Source organism: Mizuhopecten yessoensis, unplaced genomic scaffold (assembly GCF_002113885.1).
Source record: "Mizuhopecten yessoensis strain PY_sf001 unplaced genomic scaffold, ASM211388v2 scaffold1429, whole genome shotgun sequence".
Lineage (NCBI taxonomy): Eukaryota > Metazoa > Mollusca > Bivalvia > Pectinida > Pectinidae > Mizuhopecten > Mizuhopecten yessoensis.
The window spans coordinates 954,870-977,586 of record NW_018404042.1 but is presented as its reverse complement, the minus strand read 5'-3'; the positions used below and the strand labels follow the sequence as shown (position 1 = coordinate 977,586).

The 22,717-nt window shown below is 34.4% G+C and overlaps 1 protein-coding gene across 1 annotated transcript; it reads left to right on the top strand.

Moving 5' to 3' along the window:
• Positions 1–5,078: 5,078 nt before the first annotated feature.
• On the top strand, positions 5,079–22,144 carry LOC110462276. Its single transcript, XM_021516185.1, has 9 exons — positions 5,079–5,278; positions 8,685–8,996; positions 9,177–9,437; positions 11,194–11,327; positions 11,717–12,126; positions 13,760–14,714; positions 15,025–15,061; positions 15,308–15,607; positions 19,249–22,144. The coding sequence occupies exons 1-9, from the start codon at positions 5,251–5,253 to the stop codon at positions 19,536–19,538; spliced, it is 2,727 nt and encodes a 908-aa protein (XP_021371860.1). The 5' UTR covers positions 5,079–5,250; the 3' UTR covers positions 19,539–22,144.
• Positions 22,145–22,717: the final 573 nt, after the last annotated feature.

Sequence of the window (22,717 nt, the reverse complement as noted above, 5' to 3'; positions counted from 1 at the left end):
TTGTTACACCTCAAGTGAATTTCTAGCTATTTGATTGGTTGGGAGAAAATTAAACAAAAATCTCTGTCACCCTCCGAAAATACATTGGTTTTAAGGGGCGCGGGTGATATTGCCATGAGACAGTGAAAAATATCACATGCGCAAAAAATGTGCGTGCACCGCTTCGTTTCCCCACCGTGATGGTCACAAGAACGTTTGACGGCAACAGCCAATTTCATCAAGCGCCGGTGCGATAGCGATTGTAAACAGCAGACTATCAACAAACAAGATGTCATTATCGAGGCTTGCTGCCGTTTCTGAGCTACAATGACTTTTGGTGTAACAAAATAGATATGACATTCATAAGCAGGTGACAGTGAATATTGTCAACCCGAGAAAACCATTTTTGAAGCCAATGAATGTCATATTTATATAATATATGCTTTTAGAAAAACAAAGAATACGATCTGTTCAGTAAACGTCATTTCATTAAAAAACGAATAATTCGGGGATAGATCCACGCGTACAATATTTCCAGATATCGTCATGAATAATAAGTGAATTCTTAAATCTGAAATGGACAATATATACGGAATTAAATATCATATTTTTTCATTTTTCTTATCGATCTACAAATATATATAGTTTGAATACTATTAACTAAGACAATGTCCTGCAATTCAACGCAATGTTGACTTTAAATATTTACCAACGTCTTAGCTGAAAGCCTATTCATACTGTTCACTTAGTCTATTTTGTTTTTATTATCATTATGTTAAAACAATGCATACAGTTATGTGTGTATTTTAGTTTCATTTTTTGTCTGAACCCACTGAAAATATCTTAAGAATATATAGGCTAATTTATAATATGACGTTATCAATTATAACCATGTTTTGATATACATACGATTTTACATCACATTTCCTACGATGATGCTCTAAGATTTTGGTTTATAGTTATATATTTTGCTGGTGTATCTTAGCATTGAAACTTACTGGTATGCATACATTAGTATGTTAAAAATGCGCTTAATTAAATGATAATCATTGATGTTATAAATATATGCCTACACTTATTTATAAGATACCGTTTACTCTTTTCTCCTTTTTTAATCTCAATTGTAAATTAACGTTTGCTCAACCTAAACTACATACACGTATTTCAATTAATGCTGTTATTTTCAAGGGATATACTAAACGTTTGTAAAGTATTGCATTAGATAAGCAGGTAATTGTTTATATGATTAAGATGGTTGTTATGATATAAGCAGTTTGTAAGTGATAAAACATATTATTTGACATATTGAGATTAATGTGTTGAAATATTATCGCCTTAGACTAAATGTATAATATATGGCATAACTATTCTTTTCACGATATAACCGATGGTAAATCCACGCTTAAATATTGCATCAATATCAACTCAAATGTTGTGATAAGTACAATGATGTTATACAGCTCCCATGATGAACCTCTAAAGAGGTGAAAGCGCTAGGGAGGTACTAAGAAACTAAGAAACTATTGTCATTTGTTTGATATGATATAATACATATAGTGATACATTTAGATTCTGTAATATAAAATGTGTTATTTTATACATAATGTAGCATCAGCAATGACAATTACCGTGATATTGTTAAGATTGATCAATAAATGTACTCAGTGTAATAATAATATGATATATAAATGGATACAGTAATTGATTGTATTCTGCTCATTATTTCTCTTTTCTTTTTGTCCTGCCATTGCCTGTCTGGATCTCACAACAGAACGTAAGTTATTTTTGGATCTATATTATAAGTTCATATTTTCACTATCTTGTCAATATATTTAACTGATACTATAATTTTACTTGACGTACCTAACACGTGTTTCTTGAACACTAAGACCCATTGATATCATTATGTGTTAAACAAACACATTTCTAACAGCTTGGTATTCTATAGAATTTCATTTTTATAGCGTTTGGATGTTCTTCAATTGGAATAGCATGTAATTAGACGATACCAGGAAATGTGTTGATGTCTAATTCGCCAGTATGTCATTGATTACTGTTTTAAACTTCAATCTCGCATCGACTGACCGAGACTTTAGCTAAGTTTTTTTTAGATAGATATCTATATGTATGCTTTATAATTTACTGATAGATCCACAAGTACAATATTTCCGGAAATCTTCATGAACAATAAGTGAATTCTGAAATCTGATAATTCAATGAACAATATATACAGAATTAATTATCATATTTATTTCATTCTCCTATTGATCTTCAAAATATATATGGTTTAGAATACTTTAAACTAAGACAATGCGCTGCAATTTAACGTAATTTTGGCTTTAAATATTTACCAATATCTTAACAGATAGCATTTTCATACTGTTCACTTTGTGTTCTATTTTTTGTAAGTTTCATAATGTTAAACAATGCATACAGTAATGTGTGTATTTAAGTTTAAATTGTTTTAGTCTGAATCCACTGAAAACATCTAAAGAAAACATAGGCTTATTGATAATATAACGTTATCACTTATAATGTTGTATTGATATACATATTATAATATATCACCGGTCATAAGGTGTTGCTCTAAGATTTTGTTTTATAGTTATATATATTGCTGATGTATCTTAGCATTCAAATTTGTATGTATCCAAATATTGGTACGTTAAAAATGTACTGAATTGAATGATAAACATAAATATTATATACATATGCTTACACTAATTCATAAGATAACGTTTATTATTTTCTCATTGTTATTTCTACCCTCCCTTGTCTTTTTATCAAATATGTTTCGATCAAAACTGTTTTTTCCAAGTGATGTACTAAACACACAGTATCCTTTTATAATTCTGTCTAGAATATCGTTTGCAAATTATTTTATCAGACAGGCAGGTTATTTCATTTTATAATTAAGATGGCTATTATTGTATTAGTGAGTTGGTTAGTGATAAGATATATTATTTGATATATTGAGATTCATATATGATATTTATCTACCATTACGTTTTAGCACCATTGACAAATCGATTATTAAAATAACTCTTGACCGCTTACTCTACAATAGGTTAACAGCTGAGGAGTATCATCTGATTAACTTAATTCGTTTTCCATTCTCTTCCTAATGTACTACAGATATGTGTTGAAATGATATCGACTAATACAAATTAATACATGGCATTAATCCTTTTCTCGCGATAAAATGCAATGGTAACTGTACTCTTATATCAATCAACCACGCTTGTATCAATTAACCGAAAATATCTGCAAACTATGTAGAATGATTCATGATACATCGATATAAGTTTTAATGTTGCAATAATAATAGATATGATGGTACATCACGGTTCATATGACGATGTCATTAGACTTGTTGCATAAGTAATTATTTATGTTAATATATTTGTTTTGTCAATAACCTGATTGTATCAACTAACCATATGCTATTTGTTAAGAACAATAGATGTGTTCAGTTGATTGATCAGTATTATTATGATATAAAAAAAGTCTCCTGTAAAATCAAAAACATCTTGTTTTTCAAATGATGTTTTTTTCCCATCTTGATCAACAACAGATTGATGTTTTTAAGTTTTTTCTATTGAAGTACATTATGATGTCCTTTGAATTTACTTTACAAAACGAGAGTTTCAATAAAAAAACAATAAATTTCTCCAAGAACACTGCACAGTTTATGTTCATAATGCCGACTTTCATTTCAAAATGTACCTATATTTGATATTCAGGTAACATCAATACACACAGTCAGGTTTGAGTTATTGTTTTCAGTTCTCGTAGTTTCACTCAACCAGAACCATCTAAACAATATTCAGAGGGATTTGATATACATCAATATCAACTCAAAAGTTGTGATAAGTACAATGATATTATACAGATCCCTGATGAACCTCTAATGAGGTGAAAGCGCTAGGGTGGTACTAAGACACTCTTGTCATTTGTGTTTTATGATATTATACATATAGTGATAAAGCACAGTTATATATGCATGGTGATACATTTAGATTTCGTAACATAAAATGTGTTATTTGATATATCATGTAGCATTGACAATGACAATTACCGTAATATTGGTTTGATTGAACAATACATTTAATAAGTGTAATGATAATGTGATATATAAATGCATACAGTAATTGATTGTATTCTGCACATTATTTCTCTTTTTTGTCCTGCCATTGCCTGTCTGGATCTCACAACAGAACGTAAGTTATTTTTAGATCTTAATTATAAATTCTTTTTTTTACTATCTTGACTATATATTTCAACTGATACTATAATTTCACTTGACGTACCTAACACATATTTCTTGAACACTAAGACTCATTGATATCGTTCTGTGTTAAACAAACACATTTCTAACAGCTTGGTATTCTATAGAATCTCATTTTAATAGCGTTTGGATGTTCTTCAATTGGAATAGCATGTTATTAGACGATACCAGGAAATGTGTTGATGTCTAATTCGCCAGTATGTCAGTGATAACTGTTATAAACTTCAATCTCTTATCGACAGACAACGACTTTAGCTAAGTTTGTTTATATATATATATATGCTTTAAGAACAAAAAAAGAATGCGATCTGTTCAGTAAACGTCATTTTATTAAAAAACGAATAATTCAGTGATAGATCCACGAGTACAATATTTCCAGATATCGTCATGAATAATAAGTGAATTCTGAAATGTTATATTATCAACACACATTGCAGGAACAATATATACAGAATTAAATATCATATTTTTTTATTTTTCTTATTGATCTACAAATATATATAGTTTGAATACTATTAACTAAGACAATGTCCTGCAATTTAACCCAATGTTGACTTTAAATATTTACCAACGTCTTAGCAGATAGCATATTCATACTATTCACTTAGTCTATTTTGTTTTTAATATCATTATGTTAAAACAATGCATACAGTTATGTGTGTATTTTAGTTTCTTTTTTTGTCTGAACCCACTGAAAATATCTTAAGAATATATAGGCTAATTTATAATATGACGTTATCAATTATTACCATGTTTTGATATACATACGATTTTACATCACATTTCTTATGATGATGCTCTAAGATTTTGGTTTATAGTTATATATTTTGCTGGTGTATCTTAGCATTGAAACTTACTGGTATGCATACATTAGTATGTTAAAAATGCGCTTAATTAAATGATAATCATTGATGTTATAAATATATGCCTACACTTATTTATAAGATAATGTTTACTATTTTCTCCTTTTTATTTCTGCCCTGATGGTCCTTCTGGATATCGTAACAGGAGGTAAGTCATTATTTAATCTCAATTGTAAATTAACGTTTGCTCAACCTAAACTACACGTATTTCAATTAATGCTGTTATTTTCAAGGGATATACTAAACGTTTGTAAAGTATTGCATTAGATAAGCAGGTAATTGTTTATATGATTAAGATGGTTGTTATTATATAAGCAGTTTGTTAGTGATAAAACATATTATTTGACATATTGAGATTAATGTGTTGAAATATTATCGCCTTAGACTAAATGTATTATATATAGCATTACTCTTCTTTTCACGATATAACGCAATGGTAAATCCACGCTTAAATATTCCAAAAGATCTAAGCATATTTTAATTTTATACTAGTGACGTAATATTCCATTGAAGAAGTACACACGTTTAATACAGTCATGTTAAAATAATAAACACAGTAATGCATGTATTTAAAAACAATTGTCTCAATCAACCGGAAATATCTGAAAAATCTATAGACTGATTAATAAAACACCGATATAAATTATATCGTGACAATAATATACATATGATGATGCATTACGGTTCATAAGACTTTCAAATTATCTGTTGTTTCTATTCACTCCTTAGTACACACACGATGTATATGTTGAAATATTATAGATTAAGTTAAGTTGATTTTTGAAGCATTAATTCTGTCCTAACCATATAGCGTAAAATTGATTCCACGCTTTTAATATTTCCATATTTTGTGCTTTCATATTTATGCTTATATGCTGATGCACAGGGATTTCGTAGCAAACTACCAAAGTTATAATGTTGTAATAATATACATCTGATGATATATCACGGTTCATATAATGTTGCGAAAAGATTCCTTGCTTACGTATTGTTTGTTAACTTATCTTAGCATTCACTCTTATTTACCGATATATAAGAAACAGAAATGATATAAATACATGTAAACGGTGATTTATAATATAACGTTTATTATTTTCTCCTTTTTGTTTTTGACCCAGACCGTCAGGATATCATATCAGTGATGATTTCATTTTAATGATTTTTTTTGTTCTGTAGTTCTCACAACTTGTATAGCCCCATCTTGATAAACATTTATATTTTTTTTTATTAGATAATGTATTTTTACTATGAGATGAGGGTTGTGGAGAGTATACTCGTCATTATGTAAGTGACACAATATATTATTTGACATATAGAGATTAATTCATGACATTTCTTTCTCAAACACAATGAATGATCCATTAATGGAAAACTTCCTTGGATCTTCAATGGTTTTTATATATCACATATAATTCCATGTTTGCACTACCTTAGCTTTATATTTCAATTGATACACTAATTGTCACTTGATGTACCATACATATATTTCATTTTGCAAATATAGCTCATTGATAGCAACTTCTGTTCTACAACATGGTATTCTTTATATTTTCATTTAGAATAGCCTTTAGAATATTTATCAATAAGAATACTTTTAGGTTTGCTGATATTCGACAAACGGTAATATTCATATTTCTATATAGTGCAGTGTTTGGATATTTTTCCTATTAGATTTTCATGTTATTTTTTATTTTATTTTTTATATACGATGAAGTGCGTTTGTATTATATTCGTCAGTGTGTTTCCGATAAACGGTATCATTTTACATAATGGGATTAATCAGTGATAAATGAATCTCCTCAAATGGCAATACGTAAATACATATCATCTGATTGTTTATGCATAGAACGGATCGATATCTAAAGAAAAAAGTTTCATTTTGTCCTTATTTACATAATAATGTGTTTGTTAAAATAATAAGGATTCAGTTCATTTAACATGTGTGGAAGTAATCGTCTCCTCACAACTTAACGCAAGGTTGACTCCACTCCTTAAAATACTCAATGATATAATTGTGTGTCAATTTAACAAAGGTCTAACAACATTGTTTTCCGTACAATGTCACCTAGAACAGCCTCTGGATATTTTTCATTATATAAACATGTTCATTTATTATATAATGAACTTTATATCATGCCAATTTGTGACATAACCGAGAAGGTGTAATGAAATGATTTATTACGATTATAATATTTCCTGATCGCTTAGTGAACAAAATGTCACTGACTTGTTTCTACCACGCGGAACTATTTCAATATTTTTGAAATATAATAGAACATATTTTCTTCGTAGTTTATCGATCTAAAGGAACTACTGAACAATACATCGATTCTAGCTCGGTGGTATATATTAATGCATATGATTTAGGAGAGACGTAATGATGTCGATATAATTTTAAATGTATATCGACCAATAATCCGATATATTGTGACATGTGGAACCCCATGGCCATGATCGAATATGTAAGTGAGGGTCCGATGGCAGTCCGTTTTAGATCTGGCGTGTTAGTGACGATCACGGCAGCAAACTGCCATTGCGAGGCCCATGGACGTGGACATTTGAAGACTGACAGAAATAGGCCATTTGAAATCTGTCATGGCGGCCCGTAGTAAAGTAAAGAGGTTAACATAGGAACTGGGAGGAAGAAGTCATACCATTTATTTTGCCGAGGCTGGAATGTTCGAGGCGGTTGGTAATGCCCACTTCACCATGTTCTTTAAACCTGGACGATTGTACAGGAAAGTGTGTACGACGAATTTAGTGAGCTCAATGTTAGAAGAACAAGGAAAAGAACTGTTGGAAATCCCTTTAATTCAGTCAATGAACTAGGATCCATGCGGACCAGGACAGGAGCAGAAAGTCCGGGCCTGATATCCAGTGGTAAACAATTGGATTGCCAAGAAGGGAAATGTTTCGCCAAGAAGTGCAGAACTACTGACATTAGAGGAATTGATTGAGAGGTCACTTGAAACAACGTATGGTTTGGCTACCGCTGTTTGTTCTTGGTCAACAGTCTCACAGCAGGTTTTGATATTTTGATGTGGCCTAGCTGGTTTTCTCGATCAGATTTTCAATTGGAGGAGCAGCCAGCCTTTGAAGCAACACGGTGATAAGGGAGATCATATAATATCAGCATAGACAGTTTTTGGTTTGTTCACCGGTCATGCTTAGGAATTTGGACCGTTCTGCTCTAGCGGTGTGTTCTCTTTGTGGGCTGCCTTGACACGGACCTTGGGGGCATGTTGGAGTGCCGTTGTGCGGGAGCTGATGGCTTCACTGCTGCTGGATTCTTTTTGGCCCAAATTGCTTCCCATTTTAAAACGGAGAGGAGTGTTGTGAACGTAAAACAAAATCATGATAGTTTGTGTTTACCATAATTAAACACTTGTAAACAATACTTTAAATAATTATCGACTAATATATACAATGACTCTTAACTCTTAACCGTTTATGTTTTCTTGAGTTTATTTGCCTTTTCTTCCGACTTTTAGATTGCATTTTGCTCCTTTTTTGTACAGAGAATGTGTTATTCTTATCGTTTTTCTTCTTTTAAGATGTCTTAAATACATACTTGGCGCTGTTTAAAGGACATACGGAGATCTATCAACACGTACGTGTTGTATTTACCGGCAAGGAAGGAGCCGGTAAAACAACAGTATGTTGTCGTTTACAAAATAAATATGTCAATCTCAAGTTGCGCAGACCAACGGTGGGAGCTAACTTATACCCTGATTTGTTCTCAATTGATCGGCATTCTAACAACTGGATGCGTAACGCTGATAATTCGACTAGGAAAGTGATAGAAGCACGTATTGGTGCAGTGATGACGAGAGTAACGAGAACGGGAGAAGATGGTTTACGGACAGGTAATTTACTGTTATTTCCGAGATGTTTAACAACTAGATAACGAATAAGTAGTTTGTTTATCTGACATCAATGGCGATATGTCACGTTTTTTGTCTTGTAAAGAAATCGTTCAATAAGTCATAATACTCAGAAACAGCTATTTTTAAAACTTTGTTCTTACATTTCATTGTACACTGCAGGGGGACCACAAGGAAGATTAGAACAAAATGAAAAGTATTCATCGAAAGATCCTGTACCACTAACCACTGAAAGATTATCTGAATGCGATGCTGTCAGGGAAGCTTCACGTCATGCCAGCTCTGATGCCACATTCCTATCTCTGTGGGATATGGGTGGACACTCTTCGTTCCAGACTTCGCACAATGTATTTATTTCCTCTCATGGCGTATACCTTCTAGTCTTCAGACTGACCGATTTTCTCAAAGACAGACTGGAAACATGTAAGTAAATTAACATTCCGTATTTCATCCTTTTTAGGAAAATTAATATATTTTTTCCATTATATGAGATAAATGATTTGATTTGTTATTTCAATCGCTTGTCAGAGACACTCAAAGCAATATAAGATACTATGGAGGACAAGAAACCTGTACGAATAGATTTTACCTTTTTATAAAGATAGACAACAGTGTTTTGATGTATTTCAAGTGGTAAGTATATAGCTCTGAACGTCGTTTGATTGGCTTTATTCGAAAAAGGCTACAGCTTGAGGAAGGGATAAAATGCATTGCAAACTTTCAGGTACAGGACATTTAATTTCTTTTTCGTTATTTTTTCTATTGTTCTACGCTAGGTTTTGGTGGCAAAATAAATCAATTTGAAGATAGTCATAGCCTGAAGTATGTTTGACTATCCATGCATGATTACTAAGATATGTTAATATTATTTTATTAATGATGTCATACGCCAGCACAGGATTATGAGTAAATTCTCTTTAAATTACTTATTGATTCAGCACCTAGACGAAATGTTTTGGAAGTGCGATATGGTGTCTCAATAAATGATTCCGACAGCGCGGTATTTCCTGGATTCGATCTGATATTGATTAAGAGCTCAAACTGTCATACAGTAGTCGAATCAAATTGTCTATTTATAGACGTATGGCCGGTAAACACTGCAGGATAAAACCAGTGAAAACACTGTTACAAAGAAACACTATGTTACTACGGTAAAGCCACCGTTATCAATGATGCTAGTCCATTCGGACAGGGTGCTGTTTTCTTTAGATTACAACATGATCGATGTCGCATGATATAAGTCGAAGTTCAAAGGACACTAAGCAACGTTACTCTCTAACTGAAATTAATTCATAGACAGCTATTTGGCTATATAATAGATCCATGGATATTTGTAAGGAATCTAAGATCAACCGATTAACTGCATATTTCATACACGGTTGAAGCCTAGCTAAACAATTCAATACATATAATCAGTTTGATGGTTATAAAATCATTCGATATCGCTGACACGTTGTCGTTTCCAATCACTCGATGAAAATTAGTTATTTATGCTAATTGAAACAAAATATGGGTTTATGAAAATCTAGTTAAATATTCAACTGTATATTTTCATCTGAACAATATCTGACTTTGTAACGTTGCAGTATTCTTGTCTATCAGTGAACACGTTATTAGAAGTTTGTCCCTCTAACCTAAATCTGTCAAATTCTAAACGGTTTTATTCAACATATTAGGTTCATAGCTTTTAAGATCCGCAGTGTTAGTCTTACTGCTTCGAATAAAATTAAAATAGTCTGACCATTCATCAGCTGAATATGCAAGGCTGGAGACTGCCAATTTTTGAATTGACCCTCAACAACAAAAGAGTTCACAACAGTTCATTGATTTCATCCAAGATCAAGATCGCTTGACAAATTGATGGCTAAACTGTCTGATTTAGTTTAAGCAATATCAGTAATGCTTGATATACTTCCGGTTTAAACATGGTGGCTGTTCTTACTTTACACTGCAATATCTCAGTGTTCTGCAGCAATCTAATAAGATCTTCCTTTATCCTAGAGTCGGGAGTTATGGTTAGGATCGATATTTCATAATTAACGTAATATTGGTGAACATACACAATCATGTACTTATGCAAGTTCGGATCTGATACTAAACTTACATCTTAAACATATACGTTCAATGAACATGTGTTATCATCGTGCTTTACATCGACATTTACACTTGTTGAGTGCAGATAGACTAAAGAAATGGATTCGGATGATTGGGACATTTTCGTCAAAAGCCTTAAATGTGTCCAAATTGAAGACACATCATCCGCCATTGATATTCATCGGAACCTTCCTTGATGAGTTGAAGAGGAAAAACAAAGTAAGTGCTAGAACTTTTAATGTTGGTATTACACGTTTCCCTTGTTTCTGATGAATTTAGTATATTTGGTCATGATTTACTGATAGTAAGTCTACGTAATTTGAGTACATATTGTAATCATTCTTTTTATAACTGTAAACATCGATTGAAGTCCGTGATGTCATTATTACATATTGTCATTTTTGATATGATAATGAAAACCGGCTTTCATCACACAGGCAATGAAACTTCAAGTACTAAACATATTCAAAACAACGATATTTTTTGTCCTTGAAATCATTCAGAAACTTGAGAATTTAAATGATACAATTGGTTACTCATAGAAAGTGCAGTAGATTTAATTTTAAAAATGTCGTGTATACGTAACATGTATTTACTTCTCGTTCCAGGACTACGACAGACAAGTACAGGCTATACAGTCAAGCATTACAAGTTTCCCAGAACTTTCATCGCACAAGTATGTCAGATTCTGTACAGTCGATAACAGTAAAGGTACGAAGCCAATCCTTCTGAGATTGCGTCATTTTTTCAGGAAGAGATTCCAGCATCCATCACCACCATTTCCTCCCTGTACAGATGACGACAAACTGACACATTTGCGAAAGTGTGTCTTGGAATTTGCTGAGCACCAGGATCAGTGGGGCAGACAACTCCCTACCAGATGGCTAAAACTGGAGATGGATTTAATGAAATTAAGAGAAGAGGGAACCAGAATACTGAAATTGGAGGAGGTGATTGAAATGAACCGAGAGTCTATGGCACCACTGGACGATGTGAAGGAGATCAAACTGGCTCTGCAGTGAGTATATATATACATCCATGTTTTATAGAAGGGGAGTTTAATGACGTTTAGCGTCCTATTAACAGTTAATGTCATTTAAGGATGTGCTTCCACGTGTTTAATGTGTGCCTTTATGTGTGTATGTGCGCTGGATGCGGTGTGTTGGTGTATTTTCCTCTTATAAATAGTTCTGATCTGATGCCGATTTTAAGGTAGTAACTCGATTTAATGTCGTGCCAAGTGCACAGTATTCAAACGGTCACATTATACCAACGACAGGTCAAACTATCGATGCGATTACCCTTCAGAACGCATTGCAAGGGATAACATCTAGCATTTCTGGAGACGGAACCAATATCCTTCTACACTTGGGCGAACGTTCAACACTGAGACCCAAAGTGTGGTATTGTCAAGTTAGTCGTTAGGAAACAAAAGAAAGTTGTTAGTAAGTAGAGATAAAATACAATCATCCCAAATGTTTCAAAGGAGCCGTAGATGTTTGAACAGCTGATTTTTTTACTGACAAGAAGTCTTGAATCTCTCTTTATCTTAAGTTTCATCCCTATCACCATCAGGATCATAAAAAAAGATTTCCTCTATCCCATCAATTTTCCCGTTTTGTCAGGCCTTATATTCAAAAACGGACTTGTCTGAAATAAAATTGAAGGCCTCTGATAAAAAAAATAAAGTATGGTAGGTTTGTGACCTGATATATTAGGAGTTGATTTTTCGAAGTTGTAGATTCCTAGTAACTGGATTTATCGACCTGGTGATACTTGCCCAGTTGCTTTTCTACTCGACCTTTTCTTTCATCGTTGTTTACTTTTCCCTACTAAGTCCTCGCTTAATAAAGTTTTGAAGGTAAACCAATCACCACAGCTAGAGCAACAGTATTGTACCTCATTTTAACAGAAACATCTTAAACTTCCAACGAAGAAATGTCATCTCGTGCCATTTTTTTTACAAGGTTCCTTGTCATTGAACCTTTCCGAATAGTTAGTAGACAAAACCAGATAAAAAAATCGTTCAAAGAAATAATAGTTCAAATCGATCAAACCTTTCTCCTGAATTCCGCCAGTACGTGGATTTCTTATTCTTAGTTTTATTCATTTTGAGTTATAAACGATTTTTCAAACGAACTCTGTCGGTCGATGAACATTTTTACAGTAAATAATGCTGCCATATGTGTCTAGTTGAATAATCAAAGTGTTTTCTTCCTTCGCACGATCCGATCATATACTTCATATGCCTTTATTACACAATACCTAAGTCTACATATTACTGACACTGGTAAGACTCGGGATGATAAATATTATACTATATTATGACACTGTTGTCTTTGTCTCACATTCGATCACCTTTATAGTCACATTAATTGTCAGAATACCCTGTGTTCTATCACTCGGCTTAATAGCGTAATACGTTCCGTGAACTTTACTTGCTACTGTGTTCTCGTATGGTTGCTATGAACTATACCAAACGACCGACTTTATTTAATAATAAATAACAACAGTTTTATTATACACTGCAACTATGAATGAATTGAAATCAGACTATTAATATATATATCTGAGTCATTTTGTCTTTTCTACTTTTCCAAATACGCTATTGAAACTAGAAGTTGTACAAATATCATATTTTTTCTGAGTAGGTATCTTCACTGCACGAGATCTGTGATCTATTTTCCGGAGTTTGACTACGTCATCAACGACCCCCAGTGGCTTGCGGATTGCTTCGGTCTCCTGATTACCGATGACCAGTTTCTTCCAAAAGACGATCTCGTGCTTGCCCAAGACTTAGAGAAGTACAAGACAAAGGGCGAGTTGACTCAGAAGTTGGTCGATAGACTTCTCAGTCTAGAACAAAATAAAGCTTTCTTGCCCCATAAGTCAATTCTCCTGGCTTTGATGGAAAAGTTTGGACTGATAGTACGGCTACTGATTTCGGAATCCAAAACAGCAAATGAACGCTTCAGTGAGAAGTATACCATTCCGAGCAAACTCATGGAGTTAGAAACCATCACTGATATCACCGATGACGTCAATAACCTTAAACAGAATAATCTTGATGTCTCACAAACATTATGCTTCATATTTCATGATGTCTTTGTTCCAGAGGAGCTCTTTCACCGAGTCTTTGCCACAATCATGAAGACCTTCATATCAGTATCACTATCAGCAAGACTCAGAGAAGACGAACTCAAAAGAAACCCGCCGACGACAAACGATACGACTTGTCTTTACAGGGGATTTGGCTGTTTCGAGGTGAATGAGCTCTGCAGAATGATCTTGTCGATGCACTGGGAGCGGTCTACAATTGCTGTGACATTGTTCAGTCCTTCAGAATCCAAACTTCCTCCACACTCTGGAACACTTGTTAGAAACTCTCTGGAGCGGATTTTACGGGAAACTCTGCAGATGAGTAACCAGCAACACTTTCAGTACACATACAAACTGCACTGTAACTTTCATTTGAGTCCGTACGATACTCCTGTAGAGATCTACAGTGTCATTCACGCAGAGGCAGGCATGTCCTGTAAAGGAGATGAATGTCGAGGAAAACATCGACTGACGCAATCGGACCTGTTGTTTTGGGACATACCAAAGGTAATGATATATTCATGGTGCAAAATAGCAATTCATGAGCATGAAATAATCCCTCAATATTACATCAGTATTCCTAACAATATTAAAGTATGAATTTGGCCTCGTTTCTGAATAGAAGGAACAAATATTATAAGGGATATATCTTAACAATGGAAATGGCTTTATATTTAGAATATAATGCAATACTCAAACTAGTAATAAAGCATGATACGAGAACAACTTTTGTTTTTAACATGTGCATTTAATAATTGAAAATCTGATATCAATACAGTGTTATTACAATTACTGTCTGGTGGCTATTATCTTGCAGAATGCCACACAAGTACATGGGTTGGGATCCAATCACGGTAAGTATAAATTATCAATATAAATTATCAGGTATATAGGCATTTAGCTATACAAAAATAATGAAATAACTAATCTCCCATGTGAAAACTGATCGAATAAAAATATTACATACGGCATTTACTTGAAGAACTATGTGGAACAGAAGACAATCTTAATACTTGTATAGTTAAAAATAAACCCCATTGCTTCCTTCGGTCCTAGAACCAAATTTCAAAAATCCATGTTTATTATATGTTTTGCATCAGAGGAGATATGCCTTGACAGAAGACCAACATCCCAGGAGCTCGGGCGTCTGTCTTACATGGTCGAAGCGTCCAAATGTCAGCGACTCTTCATCGAACTTGGCCTGTCACTACCAGAGATCTCGAACATAGAACATGAGACAAGGAGACTTGCGGTTGTCACCCAGATTACCAAGATGTTTTTGAAGTGGACGTACACCTACCCTAATGGGACGTTTCGTCAAATCAAAACGGCCATGTCGAAGGTTGGCATGGCTACAGACACTCTCGGCGAGGCCGTTGGTTGGGAATCTGTCATTCTAGGTAATATCGAATCTAAAGTATAGAAATAGGGACTGTTGGGAGTATCTATATTTGACATTTATATAAAAGGTTGATAATGAAACTTAGAAAGTTTCATCCATTGTGTTACTAGTTGTATATTTTCCATATTTAACAGCTAGGCATTGAATAAGTTGAAAGGGCATTGGTAAAGTAGTGGTCTATTCATATATCCAACAGCTCCTCATTGGCTATAGAAATAGGCCTCTACTTATCCAACAGTTGGATATTTGAACAATGTCAGCAGTTGAACAGGGCTAGCGCTCCAAAACATAAAAACGGGGATTGCATGTGAACAGTTGAACAGGGCAAGCGCCCCAAAACGTTAAAAAAACTTGGAACTCATGTAAGAAGTTAAAAATAAATATAGAAGAAAACATTGAATGTAATGCTCCATCTTTGACCAACTTCTATGTAAATAATAATAAATAATAACAATTCGAGATTCTTATATACCGCTTTAATTTATCGCAACCTAGTTCGTAGGTCGTATCAAAGCGGTTCACAAATTATTATCCGAGGTTATAGGGCCTTTGCAACCAGCCAATACCTTTTCAACTCCCTGGGGAGCATACAGCCGGAGCTGCCATTTCCGCTTTAACAGCTAGCATTCAACGATTCTAGCACTGCCCAACCACGTACTCATTTACAGCTGAGTAGACTAGAAAAGAAGCGGAATAAAGTATCTTGCTCAAAGATACAACACAGTGCCGTGACTCGAACCCGCAACCCTTCGGTCACGAGCCCGGCGTCCTACCACTAGACTACCGTGCCTCATGTGTAAACACATGAAATAAAAACAACAAAAAACTGCTGTTTATTAACTATTGAAATGTTTGCATAAACTACCGGTTATTCTAAGTTATCTTCTACTGATCTCAATATTTCAATTGCAGTTGGACCAATGAATAAAAAAGTATTATTGAACATGTGATATTTTCTGTAATCAAACTTGAATACCACAAAATATGATTTTGTGAATGATTATTGTTTTGATAATAGCATACAAATTATTTTTAGTCAAGAATCCAGATATCAATATTTATACTTACATTGTTAAATATTCATTAGTAAAAAATAACTTATTTGTTAATGTTCGTATTACAACTTTTGCAAGCTACTATTCAGACCCTTTCTTCTCCTTATATGCCAAGTACAGCACTAAGGACAGTATTATTAACAGAATCTTGCTGCCTTTTATAAGTATTTTTAAGTGATATACAAAACATCTTCCAGTCTGATAATGCTTGCATTTACATATGCACAAATGACCTTGAATACCTGTGTGGGGTACTGGTCATCAAAATTAATCGGAACACCTCAGGTTTTCTTAATACATTTAATTAAGTATCACATTTGGAACAACTCTGACTCTGCTCATACGTGTGTGGATGATTAGTGGACCATGGCAAATGTGCGAGTGAACGCGTTTTACAGGTGAAGGTTCTAGTTCTATTCACAGAAGATCCCATCGTCCCACTAATAATATTCAACCAACTGTTTGGGGCTCACCATAGAATCATAATATACTGAACAAAATAAAGAAACGCACAAAGTCCCCCCCCCCCCCCCCCTGCAGTACACCTTAGATGTAAGGATATAATGGAATATTTGGTCAGGTATTACATCAAGAACGATATCCCTTCTCAACAATCTACCCTAAAAATCAGCCAAGCGTGACGATGTCATTGTGTGACTTTGTGAGCTTCTTTAGTCCAAATCACGCGGCGTGATAAAGCCAAGCCGAAGTTTTTTCAAACAAATAATTTCAACGGATAATCTAAGTTCAGCCACATTATTTTTCCACGTTGGCATTTTGATTTCGCCATTGACTGAGATGCCACGCTTAACGCAAATTCAGAGGGGTAGAGCAATTGCGATGTTGATGGATGGTCATAGCCAAACTGCTGTCGCACGGCAGTTTGGTATTGGCCCGTGTACAATTAACCGTCTCTGTACACGTTTCCGTGCTACTGGGTTAGTTTCCGATCGTCCCAGGAGCGGTCGTCCGCGTGTAACGACCGCACGACAAGACAGGGCGATTCGACTGTCGCACTTGCGCAACAGACTGCGTCGCATACCTTAGGTACTCATGGCAGACCCATTAGTCCTCAAACTGCAAGGAACCGCTTGCGGGCCGAGAGAATCATTGCGCGCCGACCTTATGTCGGGCCACCTCTGACACCACGAAGGCGGCAAGTGCGTCTTGACTGGATGCGCAGACTGGCCCGAATAGGTTTGGGATGAGTCGATGGAGGCGTGTGATGTTCACCGACGAGTCTAGATTCTGTCTGTATCGGTCAGACGGAAGAAAAAGGGTATATCGCAGACGCGGTGAGCGTTTCGCCGACGCATGCGTGGTTGAACGCGATAGATTCGGTGGGGCTTCTGTGATGGTTTGGGTAGGCATCTCCCGTGGAGTAAAATCCCCCTGGATCAAAACCTCAATGCCGTTCGATACAGAGACCAGATCCTCCAACCACATGTCCTTCATGTCCAAAACCCCCCAACTAACCGCACCCAGTTGATCGCAGCATTAACACAAGAATGGAACAACATTCCCTTAAGGCGAATAAATGTTCTCATGAATTGAATGCATAGGAGAATCCGTGCAGGGATTCGTGCAAAAGGTGCCCACATCAGGTACTGAAGTGTCATTTTGTTTTTCGCGGGTATCCCACTTTGAGTAACTACTGATGACACGAGTGACGTCACACAGACTTTTCTTCTACAGTATTGTAAAGAGTAGACTTGTCCCTTCATATTGATATAAAATTTTGTACAAATTTCCAAAAATATCATAGGCTATTGATTGCATAATTTAATTGTGCGTTTCTTTTTTTGTTCAGTATATATTGTGATAAGTTTTTAAGACAAACCACTTGTTGGTGTTGGATTAGCCAGTGAAAGCCCGTGGTCTCGGCCCTCGAAAGGTAGTGCCTTCCCTGGCTGATTCAACGCCAACTCGTGATTTATCCATTACTTAAACATGACTAATGGATATATTTTTCTAGGTTGTATAAAAAGAGTCCCACAATATCATTGGAAATATAAAGTACACTCGGTATTACACATATTGTACAACATCCTACTTAAGTTTAGATATTAATTATATATATAGTAACTGACAGTTATGATATTAATCCTTTATATCATGATAATAAGGAAATTCGCAAAGAGGCTAAATGAAAATATGCAACTCTTTGTAATATGAGTCCTAATGATGTGGAAAACTGTCGCTCCAGATAATGTACAGAGTATATATAAAGAGACAGACTAGAGACTAAGTGGGAATCTGTACGGTAGGTTTGTCTTGTGCGTACATCATATCTGGCTGGAAAATAACCTTGCGATCATTCGTAAACACTTGTTTCCATTGTCAAACAAAAGGACAAATAAATAGTGTTTTGAAAGTATTGTAGAAAAGAATAACCACGAATGTTGAGTTGATAAACTAGGCTGTTAAATTCTCGACAATTCCATTAGAAAAGACATCTTGCTTTACATGCAGGGTAGTAGAACTATACTTACTGCAATTTGTTACATAATGGTCTCATTGTTAGACGCATTTGCCGTATATTTCTTATTCTTGAAGAAACTTAACAACCGCATTTTTTTCGCAGATGACATGGAATTTAACCGTGGGCTCCACAGACGACTGGTGGTCAGTGACATTGGGCTTCTGGTAGACAAAATAGGCAAGGATTTCTTCAACCTGTGTCTGGAGCTTGGGTTGTCTGTCTCTAACATAGATATGTGTGAAATGGATCACCTCAAAGCTAAACATGTGATAGAGGCGCTCATCAAGCTATGGATCGAAACATTCCAAGAGCAGGCAACCGTCAGCAGGATTCTGAAGGCAATGAAACTTTGCAATATGAACTGGTACTCAACCGCGAGGAGATTTATTTAGGTCGATGCAAATACAGACGAATGACGTAATGTGATTTTGTAATGTACAATACAAGAAAACTATCCGAGTCTGTTTAGGAAGCATCACGTATCGACAAAATATGTTTGTATCTGTGCTTATATATATAAACAAACTCGCATTTGTCAGTGTGCCATGAGGAACAGACCAGATACAAACAGCACAACAAAAGATAGCCGAAACAAGGAATCTAAACTCGGATTAAACTAGGTATCTTATCCTATATGATGCTTGATTTTTCTAGCGAAATATAGATGATTTTGGGTGAGAAAACAGCTACATGAGAATGTTAACAAGATATAAGTACGATAACTACGACGCTTACTTTAGTGGTTACTATAAAGCTGGTGGATTTTTTGGTTCGGGCTATGTTAAGGATAACGTAGGTACGTCATTATACCCTTGTTTCTGTAAATGTGTGTTATACTTTATAAATGTGGACGATGAGAGTCATTCGCATTCTTGCACTTAATAAGCAGTGTTACCTTACGATTATTACAATGTGGAATGATATGGAACTCTCATTTAATTGAATTTTTTTAATAGACAACATAGCACGAGAACATTTGTGCACAATTCTCAAAGGAATTATGTCTGATGACATCATTTTATCGATGTCTGCGTATTGTATGGAATGGCGTCCGTTGTCCACCGTCTCTATGTCCTACAACTGTTCCTTCTTTATAAGAACTGAAAAAAAGTTAAGATGATTTGAGGTCACTAGCGATTTATCAAATTTCCCCACGAAAATGATCATAACATGTCAAGGTCACAGGGGTCAGATATTTTGAAAATATCAAATAACGTTACGTAATGAACCATAAGGATTTGAGCCATGATACTCGGGAATGTTAAGTAGACCAGCTACGGTTGTTTTTCTAATATTTATTAGGGTCGATGGTGGGTATATGCTTTCAAATCTTTCCATTAGCTCCCTCGGATCCACGATCAGGTTATTTGGCCAGTTGTATGTTAAATGGAGGACTAGATGTATACATTCCTTAATCATATAGATAAAATTGGCTATTTTCAAGGTCAAATGAGTTTAAAATGCTAGCGCGCATTTTGTTCTTATACTTTTTGTTGGGTCAAAGATCAACTTTAATCGTTGGGGTGAAATATCAACATAGGTTTAAAATGATAAACATGCTTATAATCCCCTTCTTATGGAGTTTTAGAAGGCCTGGAATAATAAGGTTAAATAAGCCTTGAAATAGATGCTATATCACGCCTTGTATGCATGTTATTGATCTCTTTTAAGGTCACAAGTATCCAATATGTAAAGAACTTGAATGTTTTTCAAAGAACTTGGGCACTTAGGTTAAATATATATTCCAGGGCTATGGTATTATCCAGAGCGCATATTAAAAACTTCAAACAACAAATCGGGGAAAATAGGTTAAGCCTTCAGGGTAAATGTTTACTATTGAAGATGATAATTTGTTGATAACAACGAAAGTGAGCGCTGCGTACACTCTTGGTCTCCCGACATAATTTTGTATATTTAAAACTGGAAAATGAAAGAAAATATTGCCAGTTTTGTATGTACTCTGTATACGTGATATAACTGTTATGTATCTTATTCCCCTTATAAACTCATAACAGGAGTTGTTGCAATGTTTTACCGATCAGAAACCCATGTGATGTAACTGATTTATCATGCCAGCCTGCCCTTTATATCTTTAAAAATAAACCGAAAAAGAAAAGGATGGAACATCTCGATAGTCAGCCTTGAAATATGTCCAGAAGTGTTGTAAAGTAGACTAGTGAATCGTATAATTTGAGTTTGTTTTTTGAACATATAGATACATATACTTTAATTTCGATAAAAACAATACCAAGTTGTAAAATTCAAAAATTGCAAGTCAGCAACCGTCAAATTGTAGTTTAATCATCGAATTTGAGAGGGTGACATTGACAGACTCCGAGGGAATTTTTTAAAGGTTAATCGAACAGAAAAGGAGATAAATTTAGATATCTAATGGTCGTGTTTCCATTTGTACAGTTCTGCGTTATTTTGTTATATAAACTTGATTTATGTAAATCGTAATGTAGCTTCCTTATAATCAAGTAGTTTTAAATGAGTTCCATTGTGTCGTTGTAAATTGATTATATATACTCATTTTCCTCAATTTTCCCTTTTTTGATAATTTATGCAGTAATGACATATTATAAAACATAAAAAATAGACCGTGGCTTCATATTTCAATAAGGAGTCTCAGCCTTTGTTTCGAGACCGAAACAGCAATCAAAATGTGTATACCGTACTGTATACCATCCAACAATCCGAACGTGTATACCGTACTGTATACTATATAACAATCCAAACATGAATACCGTACTGTAAACTATATAGCAATCCAAACGTGTATACTGTACTGTATAATATATAACAATACAAACATGTATACCATACTGTATACTATATAACAATCCAAATATGTATACCGTACTGTATACTTTATAACAGTCCAAATGTGTATACTGTACTGTAGACTATATAACAATACAAACATGTATACCATACTGTATACCATATAACAATACAAACATGTATACCGTACTGTAAACTATATAGCAATCCAAACGTGTATTCATGTTTGGATTGTTATATAGTATACATTACGGTATACACGTTTGTATTGTTATATAGTATACCGTACTGTATACTATATAACAATACAAACATGTATACCGTACTGTATACTATATAACAATACAAACGTGTATACCGTAATGTATACTATATAACAATCTAAACATGTATACCGTACTGTATACTATATAACAATACAAACATGTATCCCGTACTGTATACTATACAACAATCCAACCTGTATACCGTACTGTATACTATATAACAATACAAACATGGATACCGTACTGTTTATAATAAAACACTCCATACGTGTATACTGTACCGTATAATATATAACAATCCAAACATGTATACCGTACTATATACTATATAACAATCCAAATATGTATACTGTACTGTATAATATAGAACAATCCAAACGTGTATACCGTACTGTATACCATATAACAATACAAACATGTATACCGTCCTGTATATTATATAACAATACAAACGTGTACACCGTACTGTATACTATATAACAATCCAAACATGAATACCGTACTGTAAACTATATAGCAAT